The sequence below is a fragment of the Gracilinanus agilis genome, chromosome 3 (genome assembly GCF_016433145.1).
Source record: "Gracilinanus agilis isolate LMUSP501 chromosome 3, AgileGrace, whole genome shotgun sequence".
Classification (NCBI taxonomy): domain Eukaryota; kingdom Metazoa; phylum Chordata; class Mammalia; order Didelphimorphia; family Didelphidae; genus Gracilinanus; species Gracilinanus agilis.
The window spans coordinates 4,066,630-4,091,956 of NC_058132.1; the positions used below are offsets into that span (position 1 = coordinate 4,066,630).

General features: G+C 46.1%; 2 protein-coding genes across 2 annotated transcripts in view; both read right to left on the reverse strand.

Annotated features, from left to right (window-relative positions):
• Positions 1-430, reverse strand: part of MYBPC2 (myosin binding protein C2) — a 42,159-nt gene extending 41,729 nt beyond the window's left edge. Inside the window, exon 1 of the mRNA XM_044666668.1 lies at positions 367-430. Coding sequence (XP_044522603.1) covers positions 367-430 — 64 coding nt within the window. The remainder of the gene's footprint in view (positions 1-366) is intronic.
• A 483-nt stretch (positions 431-913) lies between these two features.
• LOC123239402 (venom metalloproteinase inhibitor DM43-like) lies at positions 914-8,724 on the reverse strand. Its single transcript, XM_044666671.1, has 7 exons — positions 8,641-8,724; positions 7,873-7,914; positions 6,873-7,151; positions 6,263-6,538; positions 5,230-5,523; positions 3,144-3,434; positions 914-1,251 (listed from the first exon to the last, which is right to left on the reverse strand). Exons 1-7 carry the CDS (start codon positions 8,672-8,674, stop codon positions 914-916), a joined length of 1,554 nt encoding a protein of 517 aa, XP_044522606.1. The 5' UTR covers positions 8,675-8,724.
• Between the last annotated feature and the right edge of the window lie 16,603 nt (positions 8,725-25,327).

Genomic DNA, 25,327 nt, shown 5'->3' on the forward strand with positions numbered 1-25,327 from the left:
CCTTTCTCCTCTCTCTCTCTCTCTCTCTCTCTCTCTCTCTCTCTCTCTCTCTCTCTCTCTCTCTCTCTCTCTCTCTCTCTCTCTCTCCCTTCCTCCCTCCTTCCTTCCTGTCTTAGTAACAACTCTAAGATATAAGGGCAAAGGTTAAGTGAGGTCCTCCTGACTCTAAGCCTGGGACTCTGTCCACTGTGCCTTCTTGCTCTGCCTTTCTCTGACTTGTGCCTTAAGGTTCTGCTTAGTTCTGTTGTTCTAAGTTCTAAGCTCCCTCCCAGGCCTGATGTTTTAGGTTCTACGGCCCCTTCTAGCCCTGTCACTTCAGATGCTGTGTTCTAGGTTCTGCCTGGTTCTGCCATTTTGGTTTTATGCCCCAGTCCCCGTGCCGGGCTCTGATGTTCTCCCCCTGTAAATCGACGGTTCGGGCCCCCTTCATGGCCTTCTGTTGGTGGCCCTAAGGGCTTATATGCAATCCTGCCAAACCACATTTGAATTTGGGGCTGTTGGATGGCTGCTGGCCAAGGATCCAGTAAGGGTCTGAGGTGTTCCCTTGTCCATGGGGGACAGAGAATAAGAAGCGCAAAGAAGATCTGAGAGAGAGCAGTGATACGCATTCACTTGTTCATGCGCTTCTAAGTTTCTTAAAAACAAACCAACTAACTGAAAGACGGGGTATCTGTACCGTCTCCCTTTCACAGTTGAGGAAACTGAGGCCCACAGACACCAAGAGAGTTGCCTATGTCACAAAACGAGGAAAGGTCCTGGACCTTAGAGCCTAGCTAGTCCAGGGCTCTCATTGAATAGAGGAGAAAAATGGAGGCCTGTTCTCAAGGAGAAGTGACTGACCCAAGATCACTCCAAGGAGAAGTGAGTGACTAGCCCAAGGTCATCCATAGCTTCTAAGCTGCAGACCTGAGGTTCAGGGGCTGAGATACCCCCATGTCCCAAGGGCCCTGGAGCTCTCACCTGTCACCTGGAGCTCTGCAGGGTCACTCATCTCTGAGACCAAGATAGGCTCCACCCTGGTGGCATAGCGGCACCTGTACTTGCCCCCATCCTGGCGATTGACATTCTCCAAGAGGAAGTCCACAGTGTGGTCATTAATGAGCAAAGGCCAGACTTCCAACTCTTCGTTTTCTCCGTCCCTGAAGAGCTGGAAACGGGAATTAGGGATCTCTCCTGAGCAGCGCAGAACTGCGTCCCTCCCAGGGGTCACCACAGGGTGCACAGGATGCAGCGTGGGCTTGGGGAGAAGGCCTGCAACAAAGGAGAGACACCCCCCGCCGTTGGGTTGGCGTTAGAAATGGTGCATCCCTAGGTAGGGGAGGGCAAGACGTGGAGGGAGAAGCCTAGGAGTTCCTGGTGTGACCCCGAATGTTGTGGGCCTGTCGGCGAGTGACCTCAGCTCTCCGGGTCTTGGCTTCTCCATCTTCCTGGTGCAGAGCTTGGACTGGGACAGGCCTGTGCTCAGCAAGTAACTCTGCAACCTTGGCCCAGCCCCTTCCCTTTCAGGGGCTCAGTTTGCTGCCTGTCAAATAAAAGGCCCAAACTGATCTCATCAGGAACTTGAGGACTTTAGGCAGGTCTCACCAGAAGAGGACTTCCTGCTCCCCTTGGCCTCAGTTGTCACATCCTTTAAAATGACCGAATTGGACTAAATCTTGCCCAAGTTCCTTGGCAACACCACAACCTCATGACCTTAGTCTCTTTAAGGTAGTTTCTGTGTGACTTCAGGCAAGTCTCTTGGCCTCAGTTTCCCCCTTTGCAAATAACGATAAGAAGTAAATAACAAAATCATGCTAGTAATATTAGTGATCATTTCCTTCAGCCACTTCAGTTGTGTCCAGCTTTTCATGCCCCCATTTGGTAATAGCAGCAGCTAACGTTTATACAGTGTCTGAATCGTTGAAAAAGAAAACAAAGGGTTCTCTCTACTGGAGAGCTTGGCCTCCGTGCCCTAAGACCCAATCGAGAGGGCTGTGGTGCCTGGTAGGCAGCCCAGTTGAAAAAGGGCATTAGTAGGATGGGGAGTGTGCAGAGCACGGTGACCTGGACGGGACGTGAGCCCGTGCCGAGTGAGTTAGCTCTTCTGGGAAAGGAGCGAGTCTGTGGTGTCTGAGGCCCTCTGGCCTCTGCCCTTTTGATTGCAGTACTGGGAGGGGGACATAATCTCTGTCTTGGACTATTTGAAGGCATTATAGAAGAGGGATTAGGCTTGTTTGCTTGGTGCCAGGGGGCAGAGCCAAGAACATTAGATAGGAAAGGGAAGGAGGCAAATTTAGGCTCCATTGTGGGAAAACATCCTTGGATATTAGAGACGTCAGAAAATGGAATTCTGGGCTGCCTCAGGTGTGGGGGGGAGTCACCTGCACATGTTCTCTCCAAGGTTACCGAAGAGGTAAAATTGCCAAAACGAAAGGCCTTCTCTTGGTCCTTGTCCCTCTTTCTTTTTCGCTGAGCCCTTGCCTTTTGTCTTAGAATTGATACTAAAAGGCTAGGCAGTTGGAGTTAAGTGACTTGTTTACACAGCTAGGAAGAATCAGAGGCCAGATATGAACCCAGGTCTCCCAACTCCAGGCCTGATACAGAGCCACCTAGCTGCCCCCTCAGCCCTCATCCTTCTTGTGCTCTCAATAGATCATCCAGCCCGTCCTCCTTTAGACTCTTTTTTTTTTTGGGGGGGGGGGCTTGTGACATTGTTCCCTCTCATCTCTCCTCCCACCTCTGTGACTAGCCCTTCTCTGCTTTGTTGGTTAATCACTTATGACGGGTCTCCTCATTGGGAGTGCTCCCCGAGTCTCTGTCCCGGACCTCCCTCTTTTCTTCCCCCACCAGGCGACCTCTTCTGCTCCCATTAGTACCACAGTTCGATGGAGCCCCAGCTTTATAGATCCAGCTTGCCTTTGCCTTCTGCAGCACCAACCAAGGGCCCCTGGGAAATTTTCAGGCGGTACCAGAAACTCGTGTGTGGCCAAAGCAGAATCCCCTTTCTTCCCCCACCCAACCAACCCATCGCCCAAACGTCCCTCTCAGGGGGTGGGGGTGGGGGGACACGAGCTTCAGACCTCAGCCAGACCCTTCCCCACCATTTGCTTCTCCAGAGAGCATGGCTCTCTGCCCATCCCTGGCCGACCCGGCCCTTCCCTCACCGTCCACTCGCATCTCCACATCCTCACTCCTTTGGGAGCCTGCGAACGGGGCCTCCGTCTGAACGTAAAGGCAGCTGAAATTGCCGCTGTCGTAGCTCAGGATGTCCGGCAGGACAAAGTCGGCGTGGGGCTCGGGAGAGCTCAGCACCAACATGGGCCCGGGCGAGCCTTTCTTCAGCAGGACGAACCTCACGTTGGGCTGGGACCCCTGGCAACGCATGGTCACGTTGGTCCCTCGAGAAATCACAGCCTCCCGAGGCTCGACAGACAGGGAAGGCTTGGCTAATGTCTCTGGAAACAGAAAAGGTCCTGCAGTATTAGCCCCTAGAGGGACCCTGGGACGCGGGACACGGAAGAACTAAGAGGGACTGTGGGATGCAGAACACGGAAGGAGAACTAAGAGGGACTGTGGGACATGGAACACGGAGGAACTAAGAGGGACTGTGGGACGCAGAACACGGAAGGAGAACTAAGAGGGACAGTGGGACATGGAACACAGAAGGAGAACTAAGAGGGACCATGGGACGCAGAACACAGAAAGTCATCTGGGCAGGGGAAGGCTTAGAGTACAGAACACAGAAAGGAGTCAGAACCCAGAGGCACCCTAGGACAGAGACAAATTGAGTGTGGAGAGACCTTGGAACAAAAAACCTTGAAAGGCAGGGCCAGAAAGGCCCTTAAAGTAGTCAGACAAAGACCAAATTAAGAGACAAAGCAGGAAACTGGGGACCGACCAGACAGGGAACGTCAGCACTAGACCCATTGCACGTGCAAATATGAGAGTCCCTGGTCTGACCTGCTCTTAAGAGGGATCCCTTCAGCAGCAGTGGGTGGGATGGGCCCAAGGGGGAGAGACTTAGGGAGACCAATGAGGAGGCCGTGGCAATGATCTAGGCTGGGAGGGATGATGGGGTGATGGCCTCCACTCAGGCAGTGGCTGAGGGAGTGGAGAGAAGGGGTCAGATGGGAGACGTACCAGGAAGGGAGAAATGACAGGATCTGGCAATGAAGTGAATACATGGAAGGGGAAGAGGAGTCCTGGGTAATGGGGAGATTACAAACCTGGGACATGAGAGGGATGGAGGAGCCTACAGCAGAAATAGGAAAGTTTGGAAGAAGGAAAGCAATTGGGAATGCATGACTGATGCTCAGGAGAGAGACTTGGGCTGGTTATTTGCCAGCCTTTCTATCTTTTTATCTATCTGTCTGTCTGTCTGTCTATCAATCTATCGATCTACCTATCATCGATCCATCTATCCATCTGTCCATCCATCCATCTACCTATCTATCCATCTGTCCATCTGTCTGTCTATTTATCTATCTGTCTGTCTCTGTCTGTCTCTGTCTGTCTGTCTATCCATCTATCAATCCATTGATCCATCTATCATCGATCCATCTAGCCATCTGTCCATCCAGCCGCCTACCTACCTATCCATTTGTCCATCTGTCCATCTGTCTGAATGTCTGTCTGTCTGTCTGTCTATCTATTTATCTATCTGTCTGTCTATCTATCTGTCTGTCTGTGTCTGTCTGTCTGTCTATCCATCTATCAACCCATTGATCCATCTATCATCGATCCATCTAGCCATCTGTCCATCCATCCATCTACCTATCTATCCATTTGTCCATCTGTCTGTCTATCTATTTATCTATCTGTCTGTCTGTGTCTGTCTCTGTCTGTCTGTCTATCTATCCATCTATCAATCCATTGATCCATCTATCATCGATCCATCTAGCCATCTGTCCATCCAGCCGCCTACCTACCTATCTGTCTGTCTGTCTGTGTGTCTGTCCATCTGGCCGCTGCCTGCCTACATTTGGGAATAACCTAGATGATGGAGCTAATTAACTCCTGGGAGCTGACGAGGTTACCTAGAGAGCGTGAACGGAGGAGAAGGGGGGAGGGTCTGGGAAAGGACCTCGGGGAACCTTCCCCGTCAGGTGGCACGAGCTGAGTGACGAGCCATGAAAGGCTGCTGAGTGAAGTGGTCAGAGCAGTAGTAGGAGAACCACAAGAAAGAGGGTGTCATGGAAACCCAGGGAGGACCGCCTGGAAAGGGAACGTCGTCTCCCCGGCCTCGCTCACCTGTGGTCAGGACCAGCTCCAGGGGCTCGCTGTCTTCTGACCAGATCAGTGGCCCATTCCTGAACTGGTACCGGCAGCTGTACTTGCCCCCGTCCCCAGGGCCCAGGTTCACCAGGTGGAAGTCTATGCGCTCAGGTTCCGTGGAAGACATACTGTGTACCAACACCTGCTGCCCGTCTTTCAACAGCTTGAATTCCAGGCTGGGGAATCTCCCCCTGCAGCTGAAATTCACGGAGTCTCCAGGCCTGATGACTCGGTTGTCCGTAGAGTAGAAGGAGGGCTTTGGGAGGAAGTCTGGAGAGGGAATCAAGCTGGTCTCATTAGACAAACGCTGCTTTCCATCCACCACCCACCGAGCCTACTGGATGCCTCTGTTTCTTTCTTTTAAACCCTTACCTTCTGCCGTAGTTTCAATTCTCAGACAGAAGAGCGGCAAGGATTAGGCAATGGGGGTTAAGTGACTTGCCCAGGGTCACATAGCTAGGAAGTATCTGAGGTTAGATTTGAACCCAGATCCTCCCGAGTTCAGGCCTGGCCACTCTATCCATAGTGCTACCTAGCTTCCTCTGTATGTTTCCTCCTGGTGCCAGTCCTGTGGGGCTCCAGGAAGAGAAGGCCCCAGTTCTGCCCTTCTGGAGAGGTGGGCCTCCGTCTTATTGAGGGAGGGGCTCTCAGGGAAGGAGCAGGAGGACTTGGCATCCACGAAGCCAAGCAAAGAGAGAATATCTGGGATGAGAAAGTGGTCAATAGTGCCAAAAGCTATAGGGAGGTCGGAGATGTGAGCAAAGGATGCCCATGCAGGATGGGAGAGAGATGTGAAAAGGAGCTGCGGCTCTCAGTGGGTTTGAAGCTCCACTGAGCCACGGGCAGCCCCCAAACAAGCAATCTCCCCTTCAGGTTATTCCTCCTCTCAGTCTTCCTGGCCTCTCGGGGCCCCCTTGGTCCCTCCAATGCTGTCATTGTCCCCCTCTCCGGGGTCCAGAGAGGGCTGTGGTCAGAGCAGTGCTCCCGTCTAACCCTTCTCTGTCCTCACCTGGTATCACAACGTGTACGGTCTCACTGGGCGCCGAGTTCACCCCGGGAGCTGGCGCGGGTGCTCGGTAGAGGCAGCTGTAGTTCCCGGTGCTGCTGATGACGAAGGTGGCCTCTGTCCCTGGCGTGTGGGAGCTGTTCACGGGCGCCGGCTCTCCTTCCCGGTACAGGTCGAAGATCATGCCCAGCAGTGCCCCTTGGCAGTGCAGCTGGGTCTCCAGGCCGTGGAGGATCCAGGGTCCAGGCTCAGCCCGCATCGAGGGGGCAGGGAGAGGCTCTGTTCCAATCACAGGATGTTAGCGCCTCCTAGAACATGGAACCTAGAACCCTCCAATGACCTCAGAGCCCAAGACAGACACCGCAGAAAGGGAAGGCAGCCGAAAAGGGGGCAGGACGTCCGCCTTCATTTGGCTTCTTTCTGGGGAAGGGGTGGGTTCAGCCATGGGGGTGGTGTGGGTGCCCCGGGCCCGGCTGGGAGAGACTCCTGCACATCTGGGACGGCCCATTCCCGGCCCCTCCTCGGGCACCTTCCTTTGAAGAAGGCCATCAAGTAACCCAGTGAGCGACGGCATCTGCCCTGGCGGCGGCTGGCCCGGGAAGGCCAAACTCACCTTTGCCCGACACCTCCACTGGGGCGCTCAGGGAGGTCCACTGGTTTTTTGCCATCTCTACCCGGCAACGATAAATGCCCCTGTTGTCGGCTGTCACTGGCCCAAGCTGGAACTCGGCGACGGGGCCCTCGGCAGGGAGGGTAGAGAGGAGCTCCCCATCTTTCCACAGCTGGAAGCTCAGGGCCGCGGTATTGGTGACCTCACACTGGAGAGTCACGGCGCTCCAGGGAGTGGACGGGGATTTGGTCTCGATCCAGAGGCGAGGAGTTGTTTCTATATCTGGGAGATTCCCCAAGAAACGACTTAGAGCCTGCCCTCGACTCCGAGTTCCTCCATTTCTCCATCTGTAAAATGCATCGGCTTCCGAGGCTCAGGAGTGCTGGCACATAGTAGGTGCTAGATAAGTGTCAGCGAGAAGGCTCATCACTGTGTGCCGGGCACCGTGCCAAGGGGCCAGAAACCTGGAGAAGGCAGACTGGCAGAGCCTGGGGAGCCGGGAGGGGGCCTCAGCACACAAACCATCCGAGCTGGGAGGAAACAAGCATTTATTGCTTTGCCAGTATCGTCTCGGTTGAGCTTTCCCAACTACGCTTTTATTATGTCTGCTGTACAGGGGAGGAAATCGAGGCAGGTAGAGGTGAAGTGACTTGCCCAGGGCCACACAGCTAGTAAGTGTATAAGGCCAAATTCCAGCTCAGCTCTTCTTGATTCCAGGCCCAGAGCTCTACTACTGGGCCGCTTAGTAATCTTTGAACCTTTGGTTTTAGATTTTTGTAAGTGAAGTGAGCCCAGGAGGGTTAGCCTGGGGGAGTCGGGAGGGTGGGCCTGCAGGTCAAGGGGAGGGCAAAGAGTAGGCTTAGGAGGAGGGAGGCCCAGATGGAATTAGAGAAGCCATGTTCAGGCCAAGGACTTTCTGAGTTCTTGGTCCTAGAAGGGGACTCCTTCCCTCTTGGCTCCCTGGGGGCTGGGGGCTCTGGGATCCCCCCCTGGGCTCACTCACACGTTACTGCATCCACATCCACCTTGGGTTCCAGCCAGAGCCCTGTAGAAGAACCACAGAAAGTTTGAGTGGGAAAACAAGATGGTGGTCAGAGCTGCCAACGCCAGAGGGGGTTCCGCAAAGCGCTGGGCACGGACGATCTCACGTTCAGACTTAGGACAACCCTGCGAGAAGCGCATTCCGAGGGTGACTGTTTCCCCTTTTCACAGAAAAGGAAACGGAGCCTCAAGAGTTTGTAGAGGGGGGTTCTGGGAGTTCCTGGAGCCCTGGTCAGCGGCTCCTGAGCCAGTGGTGTAGAGAGTGAAGGGCAGCGCCAGTCGGTCCAAACTTGGAGGGGGGAAGAGCAGAGGCAGAAGAGGAGCGAGGCTGGCTGGGGAAGTACTGAAGGGAGAGAAGAGATGGGAGGTCAAGGTGAGGATGAAGAATGGGCCGCAGGCGCCGGAAGAGACAGGACGAGGGCAAATCCGGAGGAAGGGGAGAGGCGGGTGGGCCTGGAGGTGCAGGACGGCGGCCTCCATTTCCTCAGGAGAGAGAAGCCGGCTCCAAGAGTGTGGGGTTCTAAGGCCAAAGGAGAAAGCTCGGAGCTCCCGCGGGAGTGGAGGGGGCGGATGGCAGCCAAACCCTAGAGCAGGCCCCGGGGGAGCCGGGACAGGGGAGCAAGAGATTCGAGGAGGGAGGACGCTGTAGCGTTTGTCATGGGAAGAAGAACGAGAAGGGAGGGGAGCCTGAGGCTCAGAGGGGCCCGTCCCAACCATTCGCTCCATTTACCTAGACAGAACAGAAGAGCAAGGCGGGCAGCCATGGCTCCTTCTCCCTCCCGGCTGGAGCAGAGGCTCTTCTTTCTGCAGGGAGGCAGCGGGAATGGCGGGGCAGCCTTTTAAGAGCACGCCTCTCCCCTCTCCTGGCCAATGGCGACTGTGGCCCTGGGCTCACTGGTCAAGGCAAGCTCCCTTTGAGAGGAGCCCCTGTTGGCTCTGGCAGGCGTGGGCCGCCCACAATGGTCTGTTGCCTCATCACGGTGGCCTCTGCCAGCTCTGGGCCTGACCCCAGGGCCAAGTTGCAAAAGCGACAAAGTCCATTTTGGGTCACTGTCCTCCCTCAGGCCCGTAGAAGAAACAGAGCTAGCCGGGAAGTCCAGAGACTCGGCTTTTGTCTCTACCTCATCCCCTCCCATCAGAGAAGCCATTTTGTTCTCGCCGTCTCAGTGGGCTGATCGAGGCGGTTCTTGATGGATCTTTCCAGTTTGTGCCTTTGTGGCTATTTTTCTGAAGCTCGACGGTCTTCAGTGGCCCAACCTTATGCCTCCAAGACCCTTCCAATGCCAATGTTTCTGGAATCCTTTCGACCTCATCAGTAGATGTTTATTAAGTGCCTGTGACGGGCCGGGCGCCCTTCTAATGAGTTGTCCAGGGAAGGAATGGATCGGAGCCGCGTGACCGATCAGACCGTTGTCCATCTGAGCCTTCAGCTCATTGGCTGCACTGGCTTCTCTCTCCCCCTGGGTCCTTGGCCCTTCTACAAGGCTGCGACATCCCTGTGCTTCGAGCCCTTCTAGCTGGGCTCCAAATGAATCCAGCCAGAGAAATGGAATCTTATTTAAATAGTCAATATGAAACATGTACATGGTGTGTGGAATGAAAAGAATCAGCGTGTTCTTCTCCGGGTGGACCCCATTAGGGAATGAAGGCCTGTTTAGGGCCACGGAACAAAACCTCAAGGCCACTTCGTTATTGCCACAGGCCCAGTGCGTTGAGAGGCCTCTTAACTCAAGAAAGAAAACCAGTGGGTTGTCCTACCTCTTTCTCTCCTCAGATCTTTAGGAGCCAGAGGAGCCCTTCCTAAGGACCTTCCCCCTCCCTGGTGGAAGCTCCTGGGGAGCTCACGCTACGCATCTTGCTGTTTTCTGATTGGGTAGCCTTTTGCCTGGATTGTAAGTCGAGGCCCTAGACAATGGGGTGTCGGACAGAGGGGGTGGGGGAGCCTTGCGTCAGGAATCTATAACATGTTTGTAGCTGCACTCGGCGTTGGCATTGCCATCAGGGCAACGGACCCCTTCTCGTGAGGAAGAATAAAGGCACTTTCTTCTCCTCTCCACTCTCTGACTCCAGGTTTGCCATTATACTTTGGATGGGCTCATTTTATTTTATTTTATTTTATTTTATTTTATTTTATTTTATTTATTTATTTATTTTTTTTAACCCTTGTACTTCGGTGCATTGTCTCATAGGTGGAAGATTGGTAAGGGTGGGCAATGGGGGTCAAGTGACCTGCCCAGGGTCACACAGCTGGGAAGTGGCTGAGGCCGGGTTTGAACCCAGGACCTCCTGTCTCCAGGCCTGACTCTCACTCCACTGAGCTACCCAGCTGCCCCCCAGGGCTCATTTTATTTTATCCTGCTCGGTGGTTGCTATGGCTCAGAACCTCCCCCTCCCATTGGATGTCTCCTTCATCTCTCTACCTTCTACACCTCCACTGAAATACTGACATTGAATAAACTGGCTTTTCACACGTTCTGCCTGCTAAAGAACACAAGTGGCGGCAATCCCAGCCAATGGATCCTCAGACGATGTGCATCCCCTTCTGCTGCTGGTCTCGCCGGGCTGTCGGAGACCGTGCCTGGGAAGAAGCCGACCGTCGTGTCCCCGGAACCAAGCATCTCCTCCTCACCTGGCAGTTTTCTGCCCTGCTGCTGCACAGACCTATCGCCTCAATAGCTGAATCATCCATCCCTGCTGTCGGGAGAAGTGTATCATCAGAAATCTCGAAGCCCTGGGCTTCATCCCCCAGAAGTCCTTCAGTATTTCCCAGAATTCCTTTTCCCTTTTCCCTTACATGCTATTGATTATTTATTATGTTATTGTTCATATGGTTCTTGTTATATTGAATCTCTGGGAGCTTGAAGTTCACCTTTGATTGACAAATAAGTCAGTTGGATGGAATGTTTCCAGGAAAGTCATGCGAAAGGCAGGAGGAGGGGGCAGTTGAGAACCCTGAGCAGAAGTTCTGGGTCTTTGACCTGTGCTGAGGCTGGAGATCGGTGGATCCTGGTCTTGGAGGGAGAAGGTGCAAACATCTCTCTGCAAACTCTTCCTGTACTTCATATACCGTTTTCAACCTGTACTTGACCACCATCTGGGTGTCTACTGCCCCTAGATATTAGGAGTTTCATCATCTTAGTTATCTAGGTTTCCCAGGGCCCGGGAGGGATCCGGGAAGTGGGCAGGAGATGAAGAAGAGGGTGGAGATATCTCAACTGTTAAGGCTGAAGATCTACAGAAGAAGAAGCTGAAGATTTCCCAGCAGTTTACCTACTCTGGTTTAGCCCTGGCCAGACTGGACCAGAGGGAAGCTAACACTGATTCTTCATTTGCCAGCAGTTGAGAGTTTCAATAGTAATAAGTTTAATAGGGTTTCCCATTACCTCAGTCCTTTACCCTTATCCTTCTTATTAATATATAAAGCTTAAAGTACCTCCTAAAGCAGTTTCAAAGCTTGTTTGGGAAGGGAGACAACGCAGTCAGAATATCGTCGTTATCCCAGCTGAAGAGCCCAAATCAATATATCAATTAACCCCAGGTGGGTCCTGAAGGATAAACCTCTTTTGACCTGAAGGATCCTGCCTGGGCAACTGTTATAAAGGAGAAGCGCCATCCTATCCTCTCTGTACATCATTTCTATTACCTCAAATAGATACAAGAGACCTCCCTTAATTATAACAGTTTTTGGCGTAGCCAGGCTTTGGACCTGTTGAATTAGAGAAAGGATAATGGAGATTGTAAGGATTGTATTTATCCTGAGCACTCTGGCAATGTTCATGTATTCATTCACCCAGGGAGTGATGAGGCTTTGGTGTTACACAATACCGGAATATCTAGTGAAATTAGTAAAGATATATGACACCTATAGATATCTAACTATATCACTGGCAGAGTTTTTATCCTACCTGCCAATGGTGATTGTGGCTTTTGTGGCTTTTCTACAGACAATTTTGGCTATGAAGAAGATTTATACTTGGGTTTGTGGCAGAGCAAGATCAGATACAGAGAATGTCATGTCCTTGATGAGAGACCAGTTAAAGATGATGATTGAGATTAACAATAAAATCAGACTTGGACAGGAATTGGACAAACACACCATTTTACAGTTAGAACTTATACAAAACATGTATCTCCCTAAAGACAATACGGCTCCTAAGAAAGTGATGGTTGACATGAGTACACAGACTGAGAATGAAGTTGAGATAGAGACTGGTGTGGCTACACAAACTGAGGAGGGGGCAATGGCATCGGCTACTGTGACATTGTTTCCCACTGTGGACCAAACTCAGTTAAGGACTGATGGTGAAGCTGTAAATATGAAAAATGTACAAGGCTTTCACAGCACAAGATTTGGAGGTGCTTAGGAAAAGGTTCCCCAAGTTTTTTCTCTCACCTTACAAGGCAGTTAAAGAGGACATTCAGCCTTTTTAACCCTTCATATCAGGATGTGGAATTTGTTTTAGAGGAATTCTTTACACCTAGTGAAAAAGCCAGGTTCATTGAGGAAACTAGATCAAATCCTATGTTAATGGACTGGCCTAGAGATCATTCTGCCATTGACTTAAGCTCACCAGAAAACATGAGGACACTTTTGAAATGCAGATCAGACCTTTTGGAAGCTGTAAAAATACATGCAAAAAGACCAAACGGCTGGTGTAAATTTGAGAAGATGAGGCAGTCTGAGGAGGAACATCCTAGCTTGTTTTTAGACAGACTGATGGAGAATTCAGAAAACTTATTGGGATTTAACAGAGATCAGGCAGATGAGGCTGTACCACACATTAAGAGACAATTTAGGGGGCAGCGGGGTAGCTCAGTGGATTGAGAGCCAGGCCTAGAGACAAGAGGTCCTAGGTTCAAATCTGGCCTCAGACACTTCCCAGCTGTGTGACCCTGGGCAAGTCACTTGACCCCCATTGCCTACCCTTACCACTCTTCCACCTATAAGTCAATACACAGAAGTTAAGGGTTTAAAAATTTTAAAAAAGAGACAATTTATAAAAGGTGCAAGCATCCCAATACAGGTATATTTCAGGCAAAGCTGTCCTCAGTGGGAAGAGTTATCCTTGGAGGAAATTAGGAAACATGCAACCTACATACATGAGTCCAGACAAAAAGAAAATCAGATAAAACATGTGTTAGATTCTGAAAAGGATAGGACCATCCGAGAGATTTGAAACGTGAACTCAAAGAATCTCGTAGAGAGAGAGACAGAGATGAATTCCGCAATTTTGCATTACAAATTGCTAGGAATAGAGAATCTAAGCCTAGATCCACCTATTACAAGAAAAAGAAGGCAAATAAACAAATTCCCAAATGCTACCTTTCCAATAAGCCAGGTCATTTTTTGAGGGAATGCAGATCCCGGAAGCAGATTGATTTTTCCAAAGATAAACCAGATTCATACAAGAAATCACATGCTAGCAATAGTTGGGCAAGCAAAGTACAAAAATCTCAGGCTTGTTGCCAGCATGATTGCAAAAGAACAGATAAACCATCATTAGAAGAAATGGAAAAAATTTTAAAAATGGGAGCCAGGCCAAGGAATGTAGCATCTTTATGAAGGTTAATTAATAAAACAGATCAAAGAGAAAAGGAATATTTAGAGAGAAAAAAGTTTAGAGGCATGAATGAGGTTAATGTGTTAGTGATGGAAAATATTGAGGGTAATCAATATACTGTATTTGAAAAAAGGAAGAAATCAATACATGATTTAGAAGTGCAAAATGCTGTACAGGAGATGCATAGAGACATTTATGGCAAGGAGCTTTCTCTTGTGGAAAACACAAATCCACAGAAGTTAGTGGAGAATTTTGACAGAAATCTAGTGTCAAATGGGTTAGGATTTGAGCTAGAAGGTCAAGGATACATTGTTGCGAGTAACAGATCAGAAGTTATGTCGAATAATGAAAGTAGCCATGGGGATCACTTGGAAAGAGTTTCCAAGCCCATCAACTTGTGTTTTGCCAGAGAGAACAATAATGTATCCACAAATGTAACTCCTGAAACGAAGATGGAGGACGAGGGAGTAACAAAGTTGCAGGCTCAGTTCTCAAACCCAGAAAGCACTTTAGCACCTGTGGAAGAGATACTTCTCTGTCTAAACCTGGAGGCTGAGAGCTTTGAGCCTAAATACAATGTAACCAGTGACTTGCCAAATCATCCGGCAACCTGCAGAGGAAAATTCTTTGATGGGTTTAAAGAGAGGCTTGAACAGACAGGGCCACCCGAGACTGTTAACAACTTAGATTTTAACACTCAAACAGGGTTAAACCCTCAAGTCTTGGTGAGGGGGAGGATATGACACCTGATGCTGTCCCTGAAGCCATGATGAGAGACTTACAGAGCCCTGGAATGGTGGAAGAAACTGTCATGTTTCAGAATCCGGTTCAAGAGAAGCCACCTTGTTCTCAGTACTCTGCAGAGAGGCAGCCGGGGGAGGGGCAGACTTAGACTCTTACCATACAGAGCAGGTGCTAAGAGAAGACACTTGCCAGGAAGTGAATTCTTGTGTTTACCACGGACCTTCTAATAGAGGGGAAGTGAATTCTAAAGCCAGCACTATCCAGCCATTGGAGAAAGAGACAAAGCTGTTACCTTTGCACAACAACAATGACCAGAAAGATCCTTTAATCACCATCCAGATTAATGGAGAATACATCAGTGGTATCATTGATACAGGGGCAGATATCAGTTGCTTGAGGAATCTCCCTAGTGATTGTGAAATGCTTGGTTCAGTCATTGAGAAAGGAGCATCAGGCATTCCACAGACTGCACCAAAGTTTCAACCGAAAATGGTGAAATTGGGACCAATAGAATTTGACCATCAATTCTTATTGTTACCACAGTGTCCTAACAATCTCATAGGTAGAGATATCCTGTGCAAACTTGCAACTACAATATATTGTGAGCCAAGTGGAGAACTGTATTTGCACCTGCCCAAGAGGTCATTGAAACATCATCCTGACTTATGCCTAAATAGAATTACAGAAGATCACACAGTTTTAGTTCTGGATCAAGACAGCTTATACAAGATTCCAGATACTCTACCAGTAGGAGTATGGGCTAGTAGTTCATCAGATGTGGGTAGAATCCTTTCAGCTAAGCCGGTGAAAATAAAAGTGAAAGAAGGAATGAAACCACCTAGAATTCCTCAATTTAAACTGAGCAAAGAGGCAGTGGAAGGAATAAAACCTTTGATCAAGGATTTATTAGCTCGAGGCATCCTAGTGCAGGGTTTTTCTGAATTTAACACTCCTATTTTACCAATCAAGAAGGCAAAGTTGGATGCTAATGGGAAAGTACAGTGGAGAATGGTGCAAGATCTTAGAGCAATAAATGCTTATGTGGAAGACATCCATGCAGTTATTCCAAGTCCATCACAGATAATTGCAGGGATTACTCCGGACTCTAGATGGTACACCGTGATTGATCTGTCCAATGCATATTTTAGCATTCCAATCCACAAAGACAGTCAAAGGTTGTTTGCATTCACCTGGGAAAATAAAACCATATTCTGGGGTCGTCTTCCACAAGGATTCAAAAATTTGGCTTCGGTGTTTTGTCAAATACTGCAAAAAGATCTAGAATCCGTATCTTTCACTGCTAGCAAAATAGTACATTATGTAGATGACATCCTACTAATGTTACCAACAGGAGAAATCTGTCACAGAGATAGCATCCATCTAGTGGAAGAACTATATAAGAGAGGACATAAAATATCCAGAGACAAAGTGCAGTGGGTAAAAAAGGAAATCGAGTTTTTGGGATTCACACTGCAGGGTGGAACTAGAAGTATATCAAAGAAGAGAATTGAGGATATACAGAAAATCAGCTTACCTAAAACCAAGAAACAGCTAAGAGCAATAATTGGCATGACTAGTTTTTTCAGACAGTGGATACCTGGGTTTTCTCTAATTTCTAAGCCTTTAACAGAGTTAACCAGGAAAGATATCAAAGAGCCACTGAAGTTAACAAGAGAACACATACATAACATTGAGAAGTTAAAGTCAGCAATTCTTTCTTCTCCTGCATTAGGCATTCCAGATCACAACAAAGTTTTTCATCTATTTATCCACGAAGATAAGGGAATTGCTTGTGCAGTGCTCACTCAATATTTAGGAAGCAATTTAAGACCTGTGGCTTACTATAGTTCTACACTAGATCCTGTTATCCAGGGAATGGTTTCCTGTTTGAAGATTCTTGCTGTTGCAGCTTTGATGGTTAGGAAGAGTTCTAAGCTGGTTCTGGGAGGGGAACTCAGATTGTATTCCCAGCATCAAATAGAAACCACCCTGAGGAATGCAAATCTGCAGGCTTTCACATCTCAGAGACTCTCTCAGTATCAAGCTACGTTGTTAACAAACGAGAACTTGACCTTCCACAAGTGTAAATCCATCAATCCAGTGACTCTTATTCCAGAACTTCCATTAGAAGGGGATAGTCTTCATATTTGTGAGGATACATTAGAACTAGTACAAAAGGCTAGAGAAGATCTTTCTGATGTTCCTATGGAAGATGCCGACCTCACACTGTTTTGTGATGGTTCGAGTTATCATTATGGTGGGAAAAGAGTGACTGGTGCAGCTGTAACTACCCAAAATGAAACCCTATGGTATGTAGCACTTGGGCCAGACATATTGGCTCAAGGAGCAGAAATTTTTGCACTGACTCAGGCATTGAAAATTGGTAAAAACAAAGCTCTGAATGTTTTTACAGACTCAAAGTATGGATTTTTGATTGTTCATTTTTCGGGAGAAATTTGGAAGGAAAGAGGGTTTATAACATCTAATGGGAAAGCAATAGCATATGGGAAACTAATTAGTGAATTGTTAGAGGCTATACAGTTGCCAGCAAAGTTATCTGTAATACACTACAGGACACATCAAAAGCTAGTGGGACCAATACAGATAGGCAATCACAGAGCAGACATCACGGCTAAATTTGCAGCCAGATGTGGAGAAAAAGCTATATTTCACCTAGCCTTAGTGGATAGAGATGAGCTATTACAAGCCTATTCACAAAAGGAAGTGGAATACTGGAAGAAAAATCTTGGAGCCACTCTGGTGAATGGAGTCTGGATGTCAATCTCTGGAAAACCATTCTTGCCGAAATTATTGTACCACACTGCATGTGCAGCAGTTCATAGAAGAGGCCACTATGGAGTTTTAGGAGTGGTAGATACAATTCGAAAAAGCTAGATAGCAATAGGTGTGACTACAGAAGCAAAAAGAGTGTGTGATGAATGTTTCATATGTCAACAATACAACAAGGCTGTAATTAAGACAAGAGCCTTTGGAGGGAAACCTTTAGCATTCACACCATTTGAATGTCTACAGATAGACTATGCCACAATGCCTAAATGTCAACAGTATAGGTACATACTCATGATAGTGGACAAGCTGACCAAATGGCCAGAAGCGTTCCTGGCTAAAAGAAACAATGCAGCCTTTGTAGCAAAGGTGTTATTAAAGGAGATAGTTCCAAGGTTCTCTATACCATCAGTAATTTCATCTGACTCTGGTAGTCACTTTGCAAATTCTATTTTAAGGCAAATCTACCAGGTGTTAGGGATCAAGAGACACTTGTGTTCTATATCAACCACAGTCATCGGGGGCCGTGGAACGGGCTAACCAATCTCTGAAATCGATGGTTGGAAAGCTATGTACAGAGAGTCATCTTAAATGGCCAGATGTTTTACCTATGGCACTTTTCTATTTGAGAAGCCAACCAAATAGTCAAACTCATTTGTCACTGTTTGAACTATTATATGGTCAACAGCCATGGATGGGAAAAGCTCCACGAGACACTGATTACCTATCACATTTAGGGATTGAGTGCAAAATCTATGAGTATGTCACATTGTTAAAAGAGAGATTGGATGAATTACAAAAGTCATCTCTAATACAATAAAGAGTTCCTCTTGACTTTAGTCTTCATGATTATCAACCTGGAGATAAAGTATATATTAGAAACCACAAGAAAATCAGTATTATAACCAAAATGGTTAGGTCCTCATGAAATAATCTTGGTAACACCATCTTCAGTAAAGATTAAGAACAAAGATTCGTGGTATCACTACACCCACCTAAAGAAAGACCTCAGAGAAGCAAAGTCCTCATCAAGAAATCAGTCTGAAATGCAAGAAACAGAGTCTCAGCTAAACAGGCAGTCTCACTCACAAGATACAGAATCTGATATAGAAATAGAACCTCAAAGTAAGAGATCATACTTGAAAAAGCCTCAAACAAGAAAACATCAAGAAACACATAAATATCAAGAACTTGATACTCAAATCACTGATTTAGGTCACACAAAGTCCTCATTCATGTACAAAGATCAACAGTTAAATCTATCAGAAAGTAGTAGTGAAGGAGAAACAGAATATTAGTCTAAACGTTACATATTTACACCTAAGACAAGTGCAAACATAAAGTCTCATAAAGGAATCTTGTGGCAACACAAAATTCTAACATAACATCATACAGTCATGCGTTGGTTCCTGATCCAGGGATTCTTCAATCAAGTCGAAGACAGACAAGATGGATTTCCAGCAAAGGAGAACAGTGATGAAATCCCGAAGAGTTCCAGAGTTCCAGAGACATCAGGACATCAGGACCAGCGCAAGGACAAGAGGAGACATTGTACTGACAGACTGTACAAGGACCTGAACTGTGACAACACTGTGACTTGGACATCATCACCGGGAGACTCACAAGAAGAGAAGATCAGCAGATGAAGATTAGGTTTGAATAAGTGCAAGGTTTTCACACTCAGACACTAATCATAAGGGAAATGCACATATAGAATGCATGCAACAGAACATAAGCTGATTGACAGAAGAATTCTGAAGAAGAAGGTGAGTATAAATCCAAACAGGATATGATAGGTCATGGGTCCAACACATAAAGTCATAATAAAGTCATTTCACATGTACATAATGTATATAGTTGAAGAAACTACAATGACCCAAATGAGCAAGAGAGTTCAGTTTCCTTGCAAGGTCTAAAGTAGTTATTTCATGAGAACATCACATGAAAACCTTGTACATATGTAATATTGTTACTAACATATATTGCATAAGTCTACTAACCCGTAGGGAAAGAGTAGAGTAGGGATGTTCAAAATTTAGTTAGTATAGGGTCAGTGTAAAATAGTTATGAATGTTCAAATAGAATTGATAGAATGTTAGGTAGACGTTGTGTAGAGTAGGTTAGTTAGAAATGAAAACTAATTGACTAACACATTAACTCTAGTATAAGAATTACTGACAGATTAATCTTTCTAACTATAGATTAGGGAATAGAAATGTTAGAGTTAATATGAGTTAGGAATGTTGTTTGAAGTTAGTATTAGCAATATAGACAGAGTTATTACAAAATTTTTGGCTAAGGTTAGGAAACAACATAAATGATTGTTTAAATGTTATGATAATGTTCATATGTTATGTTGATGTTCAACTGATGTGTTCATGAAACTCTTGTATTCAAATCCCATACTTTCCCACAGAGAAACCTATCCTAAACCCTTGTCATTAGCTTTAGGCTAGTTAGTTAGTTAAGTCATTAGATAAGGTAGGATTTATTATTTGGGAAGGGATAGTTAATGGGATAGGAGCACATAGTTAAGATTAGAATAGTGTAGACATCATCCATGAACAAGAACAGCTGGAAATTTACAGGTTGAAATTTCCAAAAACAAAACGGCTATATTGAATCTCTGGGAGCTTGAAGTTCACCTTTGATTGACAAATAAGTCAGTTGGATGGAATGTTTCCAGGAAAGTCATGCGAAAGGCAGGAGGGGGCAGTTGAGAACCCTGAGCAGAAGTTCTGGGTCTTTGACCTGTGCTGAGGTGAGAGATCAGTGGATCCTGGTCTTGGAGTAAGAGGGTGCAAACATCTCTCTGCAAACTCTTCCTGTACTTCATATACCGTTTTCAACCTGTACTTGACCACCATCTTGGTGTCTGCTGCCCCTAGATATTAGGAGTTTCATCATCTAGATATCTAGGCTTCCCAGGGCCCGGGAGGGATCCGGGAAGTGGGCAGGAGATGAAGAAGAGAGTGGAAAGGGCGGACATAACTCAGCTGTTAAGGCTGAAGATCTACAGAAGAAGCTGAAGATTTCCCAGCAGTTTACCTACTCTGGTTTAGCCCTGGCCAGGCTGGACCAGAGGGAAGCTAACACTGATTCTTCATTTGCCAGCAGTTGAGAGTTTCAATAGTAATAAGTTTAATAGGGTTTCCCATTACCTCAGTCCTTTACCCTTATCCTTCTTATTAATATATAAAGCTTAAAGTACCTCCTAAATCAGTTTCAAAGCTTGTTTGGGAAGGGAGACAACGCAGTCAGAATATTGTCATTATCCCAGCTAAAGAGCCCAAATCAATATATCAATTAACCCCAGGTGGGTCCTGAAGGGATAAAACTCTTTTACCTGAAGGATCCTGCCTGGGCAACTGTTATAAGGAGAAGTGCCATCTCGTCCTCTCTGTATGCCATTTCTATTACCTCAAATAGATACAAGAGACCTCCCATAATTATAACATTCTGTAACTCCTCCCTTCCTCTCTCTCTCTCTCTCTCTCTCTCTCTCTCTCTCTCTCTTCCCTTGCGGCTGGGGCTGGGTTAGCTAGCTTTTTTTTACTTTAGTTATTATTAATAAACTTTATAAAATATAATGCTTAGTTATTGCATATTAATTTTACTCGTTACATATGGATTTTAATGAGCTAATTACCTTCATTAAGAGCAGGTCGTAATCCAGAGATAAGGTTAGGAGGGAAAGTTTCTACTTTTGCTCTGCCCGCTTAAAGGCAGGAGGCAGGAAATGTTCTGCAGCCCCTTAGAGGAAGGTCCCAGGAACCCCAAGGAAGAGTCAGTTGGAGGCCATTCTTGTCTGGAAGTCTGAGAAGACCCTTAAGCTCTGGGTCTGAGAGCTGTTGTGGCACTTGAAGACACAAAGATTTATACATAAGAAAGTTAAGAAGAATTTTATTTAAAGAAAGTTGAAGAGAAACTGATCTACTTAAATAGGTTTACTGAGTGCGTTTCCCTGAAGCACCACAGGGGGTGGCAGAGAGCAAAGTCTATGAGAATTTATAGACTTATCTATGAGGTTGGACAGACATAGAGCTGGAGTCAAGCTTTAATAAATAATCTAATAATCTAACAAATAGATAAGTAATAAAAGATTTAATATAGGAGTGAAGGAGTTAAGAAGATCTATAAATTAGAATAGATTTAGTAAGATAGATGAGCCATTTTAGTCAGATAGTGTAGTTCAGTTAGGTCTGATCTTATCAGACATGAAGATGTCCCACGCGGGACAGTTGGTGGGGTTGGTTACTTAGAAGATGTATTAGTTATTAGGGATAATATAAGAGTTCGCTTACTCCTATTCCTTCTTTCTACTTCTAATAAGAAAATAAATTTAGGCTGGATCAAGCTGCCTTAGGCGTTCACTGTATTGTCAGTGTGGTAGTTTGGCTCCAGCTTTAGTTCGATCACTATAAGTTTAGATTTACATTTATTACATTTGACCAGCTAGCCTGACATATATATATATATGTATATGTGTGTGTGTATATGTGTGTGTGTGTGTGTGTAAGTATATATAAAACAAGTTTTATTTTTCTTTTATTACACTACCATTAATAGACCCAGAAAGGATGCCCACTTTATTAAATGCTCAGAGCAGAGACTCCTGGTATGCAAAAGTCAGTGAGGTCTTTGAGCTGCCTTATCTAGGTTTTAGGAGGCATTTTACAGAAGGCAGAAGGGAAGGGAATGATTTCCACATCAAAGAAGAGAGAGCCGAGGGCCAAGATCTGAAACAGGTGAAGGGCCCTGGATGAAGTGCTCTTAGAGGGACACGTCAGCTTCTGGTCACCTCCTCAACCTCCTGCCTCATAGGTCTTCCAGTTTCCCAACCCTGTATGGTTTGGGGAAAGGAACAAGGAAAGATGGGATTTTGCAGCCCTTCTCAGGATCAAGGTCTGTAACCCAGAGAAAGAAGAGAAGGTAATGTAAACCAATCTCGAGCACCCTGAAACCTCGCCAGTCCACTAGCTCAAAGGAAGTCCCATTTAATTGTTCAAGTTTTCTATTTTCTCTTGTTCTCTGTGCCTCGCTATTACCATGCTTTCAAAACTCAAATGCTCAAATTGAAGCATGATCTCGACTTCGGAATCTGCTCAGAATTAGGGTCACAAAATGAAAACCAAAGACCAAAGCCACAAGTTATGGCGCATCCATGACTGCCCAGACTGTGTAATTCTTGTCCTTGTCCTCCAAAAGTTTGCCACATGGAAACATTCAATGTTTGGGAGACTTGCCTTGATTTTTTCTGAGTTTGGGAAAGGGATTCTAGCCACCCACCTATCATTCTCCACCATGTGGCCAACCCATCTTCTTTACCATTACAGTGATCCCTCCACTGTCACAGGAGTTGTTTTCCAGTTATGTCCCTGCAATAGGTGAAAAATCTGTGAAGTAGCAGCATTATATATATATATATATAAAGGCTATATAAGCCCTTCTCACTCTTCTCTAAACCTTTTCCACACTCTTATTAACCTACAGTCACTGAGCCTATCAGCGCCCAGGATACAGAACACAGTGCTGTGGTTGGTCGCTTTTCATTCCATCAGTCAATAGTGTGCCACAATAAGTGTAACTCCCTGATACAGAATTAGATTTTTTTAAAAAAACTCAAGATATAGCGAAGCTGTGATAAGTGAACCGCAATATGGCGAGGGATGACTGTACACAGTTCCTTAGTGGTCCTTTTCTTTTCTTATTCTTTAGAATTTTCTTGACTGCATGTTGCTTCCTAATAACACTCACCATGAGCCTTTCCCCTGCCCTCTGTGAAATGTTCACCTTTAGTTCTTAGGAGGCAGTTGACGTCCATGTGCCATTGCAATGTAGAAATAATCTATTGGCATTAAAACTTTGGGTCTTTGCTTTCACGGGAAGCTTACGGTCATTAAAAGCTCTGCAGTTTCCCAAAAGCAAACCAGTCCTCTCTCTTCTTCCTCTGCAGCTCTAAGTCCTACTGTACAGTCCATCTGGACGGTATGTCAGAAAGCCTTCTGCTCCACAAACTCTGTTTGAATGTTCCTTTGGATCCATGTTGAAATGGGCAAAAGGCATTCTGCATCTTCCCTATGTGGATGATGAAGCCAAACCACTTTGAGAGCATACAGCTTTATTTCAGGAAGTTTTGCAATTTTCTCAGGTCTGTGATCATCATCACCCCCAGATAGGAGTATCTGGAGGACCTTCCCTTTTACAAGGATGCCTCTTAGACTTGGACTGCTAGCCAAGTTTCTCCCATGACAGTGGTGCATACATGTGTCAAATATCCATCTGTCATGCCCCAAAGGCTTTAAAAGACTGCCTGCCTTTTGATTCAGCCATACCACTGCTGGGTTTATACCCCAAAGAGATAAGGAAAAAGACTTGTACAAAAATATTTATAGCTGCACTCTTTGGGGTGGCAAAAAAAAAACTGGAAAATAAGGAGGTGTCTTTCAATTGGGGAATGGCTGAACACATTGTGGTATCTGGTGGTGATGGAATACTATTGTGCTCAAAGGAATAATAGACTGGAGGAATTGAATTCCATGTGAACTGGAAAGACCTCCAGGAACTGATGCAGAGTGAAAGGAGCAGAGCGTTATACAGAGAGACTGAGACACTGTGGCACAGTCCAACGTAATGGACTTCTCTACCAGCAGCCATGCAATAATCCAGGACGACTTTGAGGGACCTATGAGAATGAATGCTATCCACATCCAGAGAAAGAACTGTGGGAACAGTAACACAGAAGAAAAACAACTGCTTGATCACATGGGTTGATGGGAATATGATTGGGGATATTGACTAAATGATCACCCTAATGCAATTATCAATAATATGGAAATAGGTCTTGATCAATGACATATGTAAAACCCAGTGGAATTGCACATTGGCTATAGGAGGGAGGTGGGGGGAGGGGAGGGAAAGAACATGAATCTTGTAACCATGGAAAAATATCCTAAATTAATTAAATAAAAATTTCAAAAAAACAAACAAGCAAATATCCATCTGTCTGATGTATGCTGTCAGAAGTGGGTCTAATGCCAGGACCCAGTCATTCAAATTTGATTTGGGGGCAAAATGAGGTTCTTATCAATCAGGGAGCAGCAAAAAAAAAAAGGAGGTTCACTTCACCTTAACTCATTGAGGACATGCAACAAAGCAATAGTGATGCTTAGTCTCGCTAAGGGGAGCCTGCTCTTCAGATGGACGTGAGTCTGCTCCCCAGGGTAAGGGTGGTCTCCAGACATCCATCAAGTTGGAGAGGACATGATTCCATGCAGGCGGTACTTTTGAGATATTTAGGTGATCAGGAAACTCTCTCCAGGGAGTCATCTGGCCCAGAGGACCTTTTTGGTGCCTTTTAGGGAGAACAAATCTGTTGTATGGAAATAGGATTAGCAGGAAGAACCCTGGTCCTATCATATGCCTTGCCTGATACTGACTAGCAGAGCCATTGAACAAGGTTATTTCTGTTGTTCTCGCTTATAAGCAATCTTTGACAATTTTGATGTGAGGATGAGGGATGCTTGGTTTGAAAAGAATCTGTCCTTCTTTGAGGCCACTAGCCCAACTCACACTGCCTTTGGCAGGTTGTGTTCCCAGAGGGCAGCTGATTGCTTGGGCTATTGGTTTTCTAAGAATTACCCCATGGGTCCTAGCTTCTAAAATGACCACATATGAACTTCTATTTAGTCTGTTCTCTTCCACATTAATATTAATCAGCTTTTGCAAAGGGGCATTTACTGAGCAGGTATAGAAAAAACAAGTTCTTGAGGTCTTATTCAATTTCCTTAGGGCTCCCTAAGTGTACCTACATCATATCATCTGCCCAAAGGACTGCATTTGTTTTCTCAAGGCTTATTCCTTTCATTTCTTTGGCTTTTACTGCTATAGCTAACATTTCTAGGACTGTTAAAGAGTAGTGATGATAAAGAGAACCCTTGCTTAAACATGAATATTATTAGAAAGGTCTCTTCTCTATTGTATATCATATTTGCTCTTGGATTTAGAAAATGAAGGATGAACAACAACATTTTTTCAGTGCACTCATTTCATTTATAAAGCCATTTTAAGTAATAGAAAAAACTCCTTTTCATTTCTCCCAGAAATTCTAACTGAACTTGTGTTCCAGTTGTGTTCTTCTTTGAGGCTTTGTTTATACCTGTTTTAGAATCATCCTCTCCTTCTAGGTTTATGGCTCAAGTATCCCTGTCACTCTAAGAGCTCTCTATGGTGGGATTCTTTCCTGGTATGCTCATTCTTCCATATTAGCTTCAGGCTTCAGATTCTATGGTAGGGCCAGCATCTAGGCACTTCTGGAGGGAATGT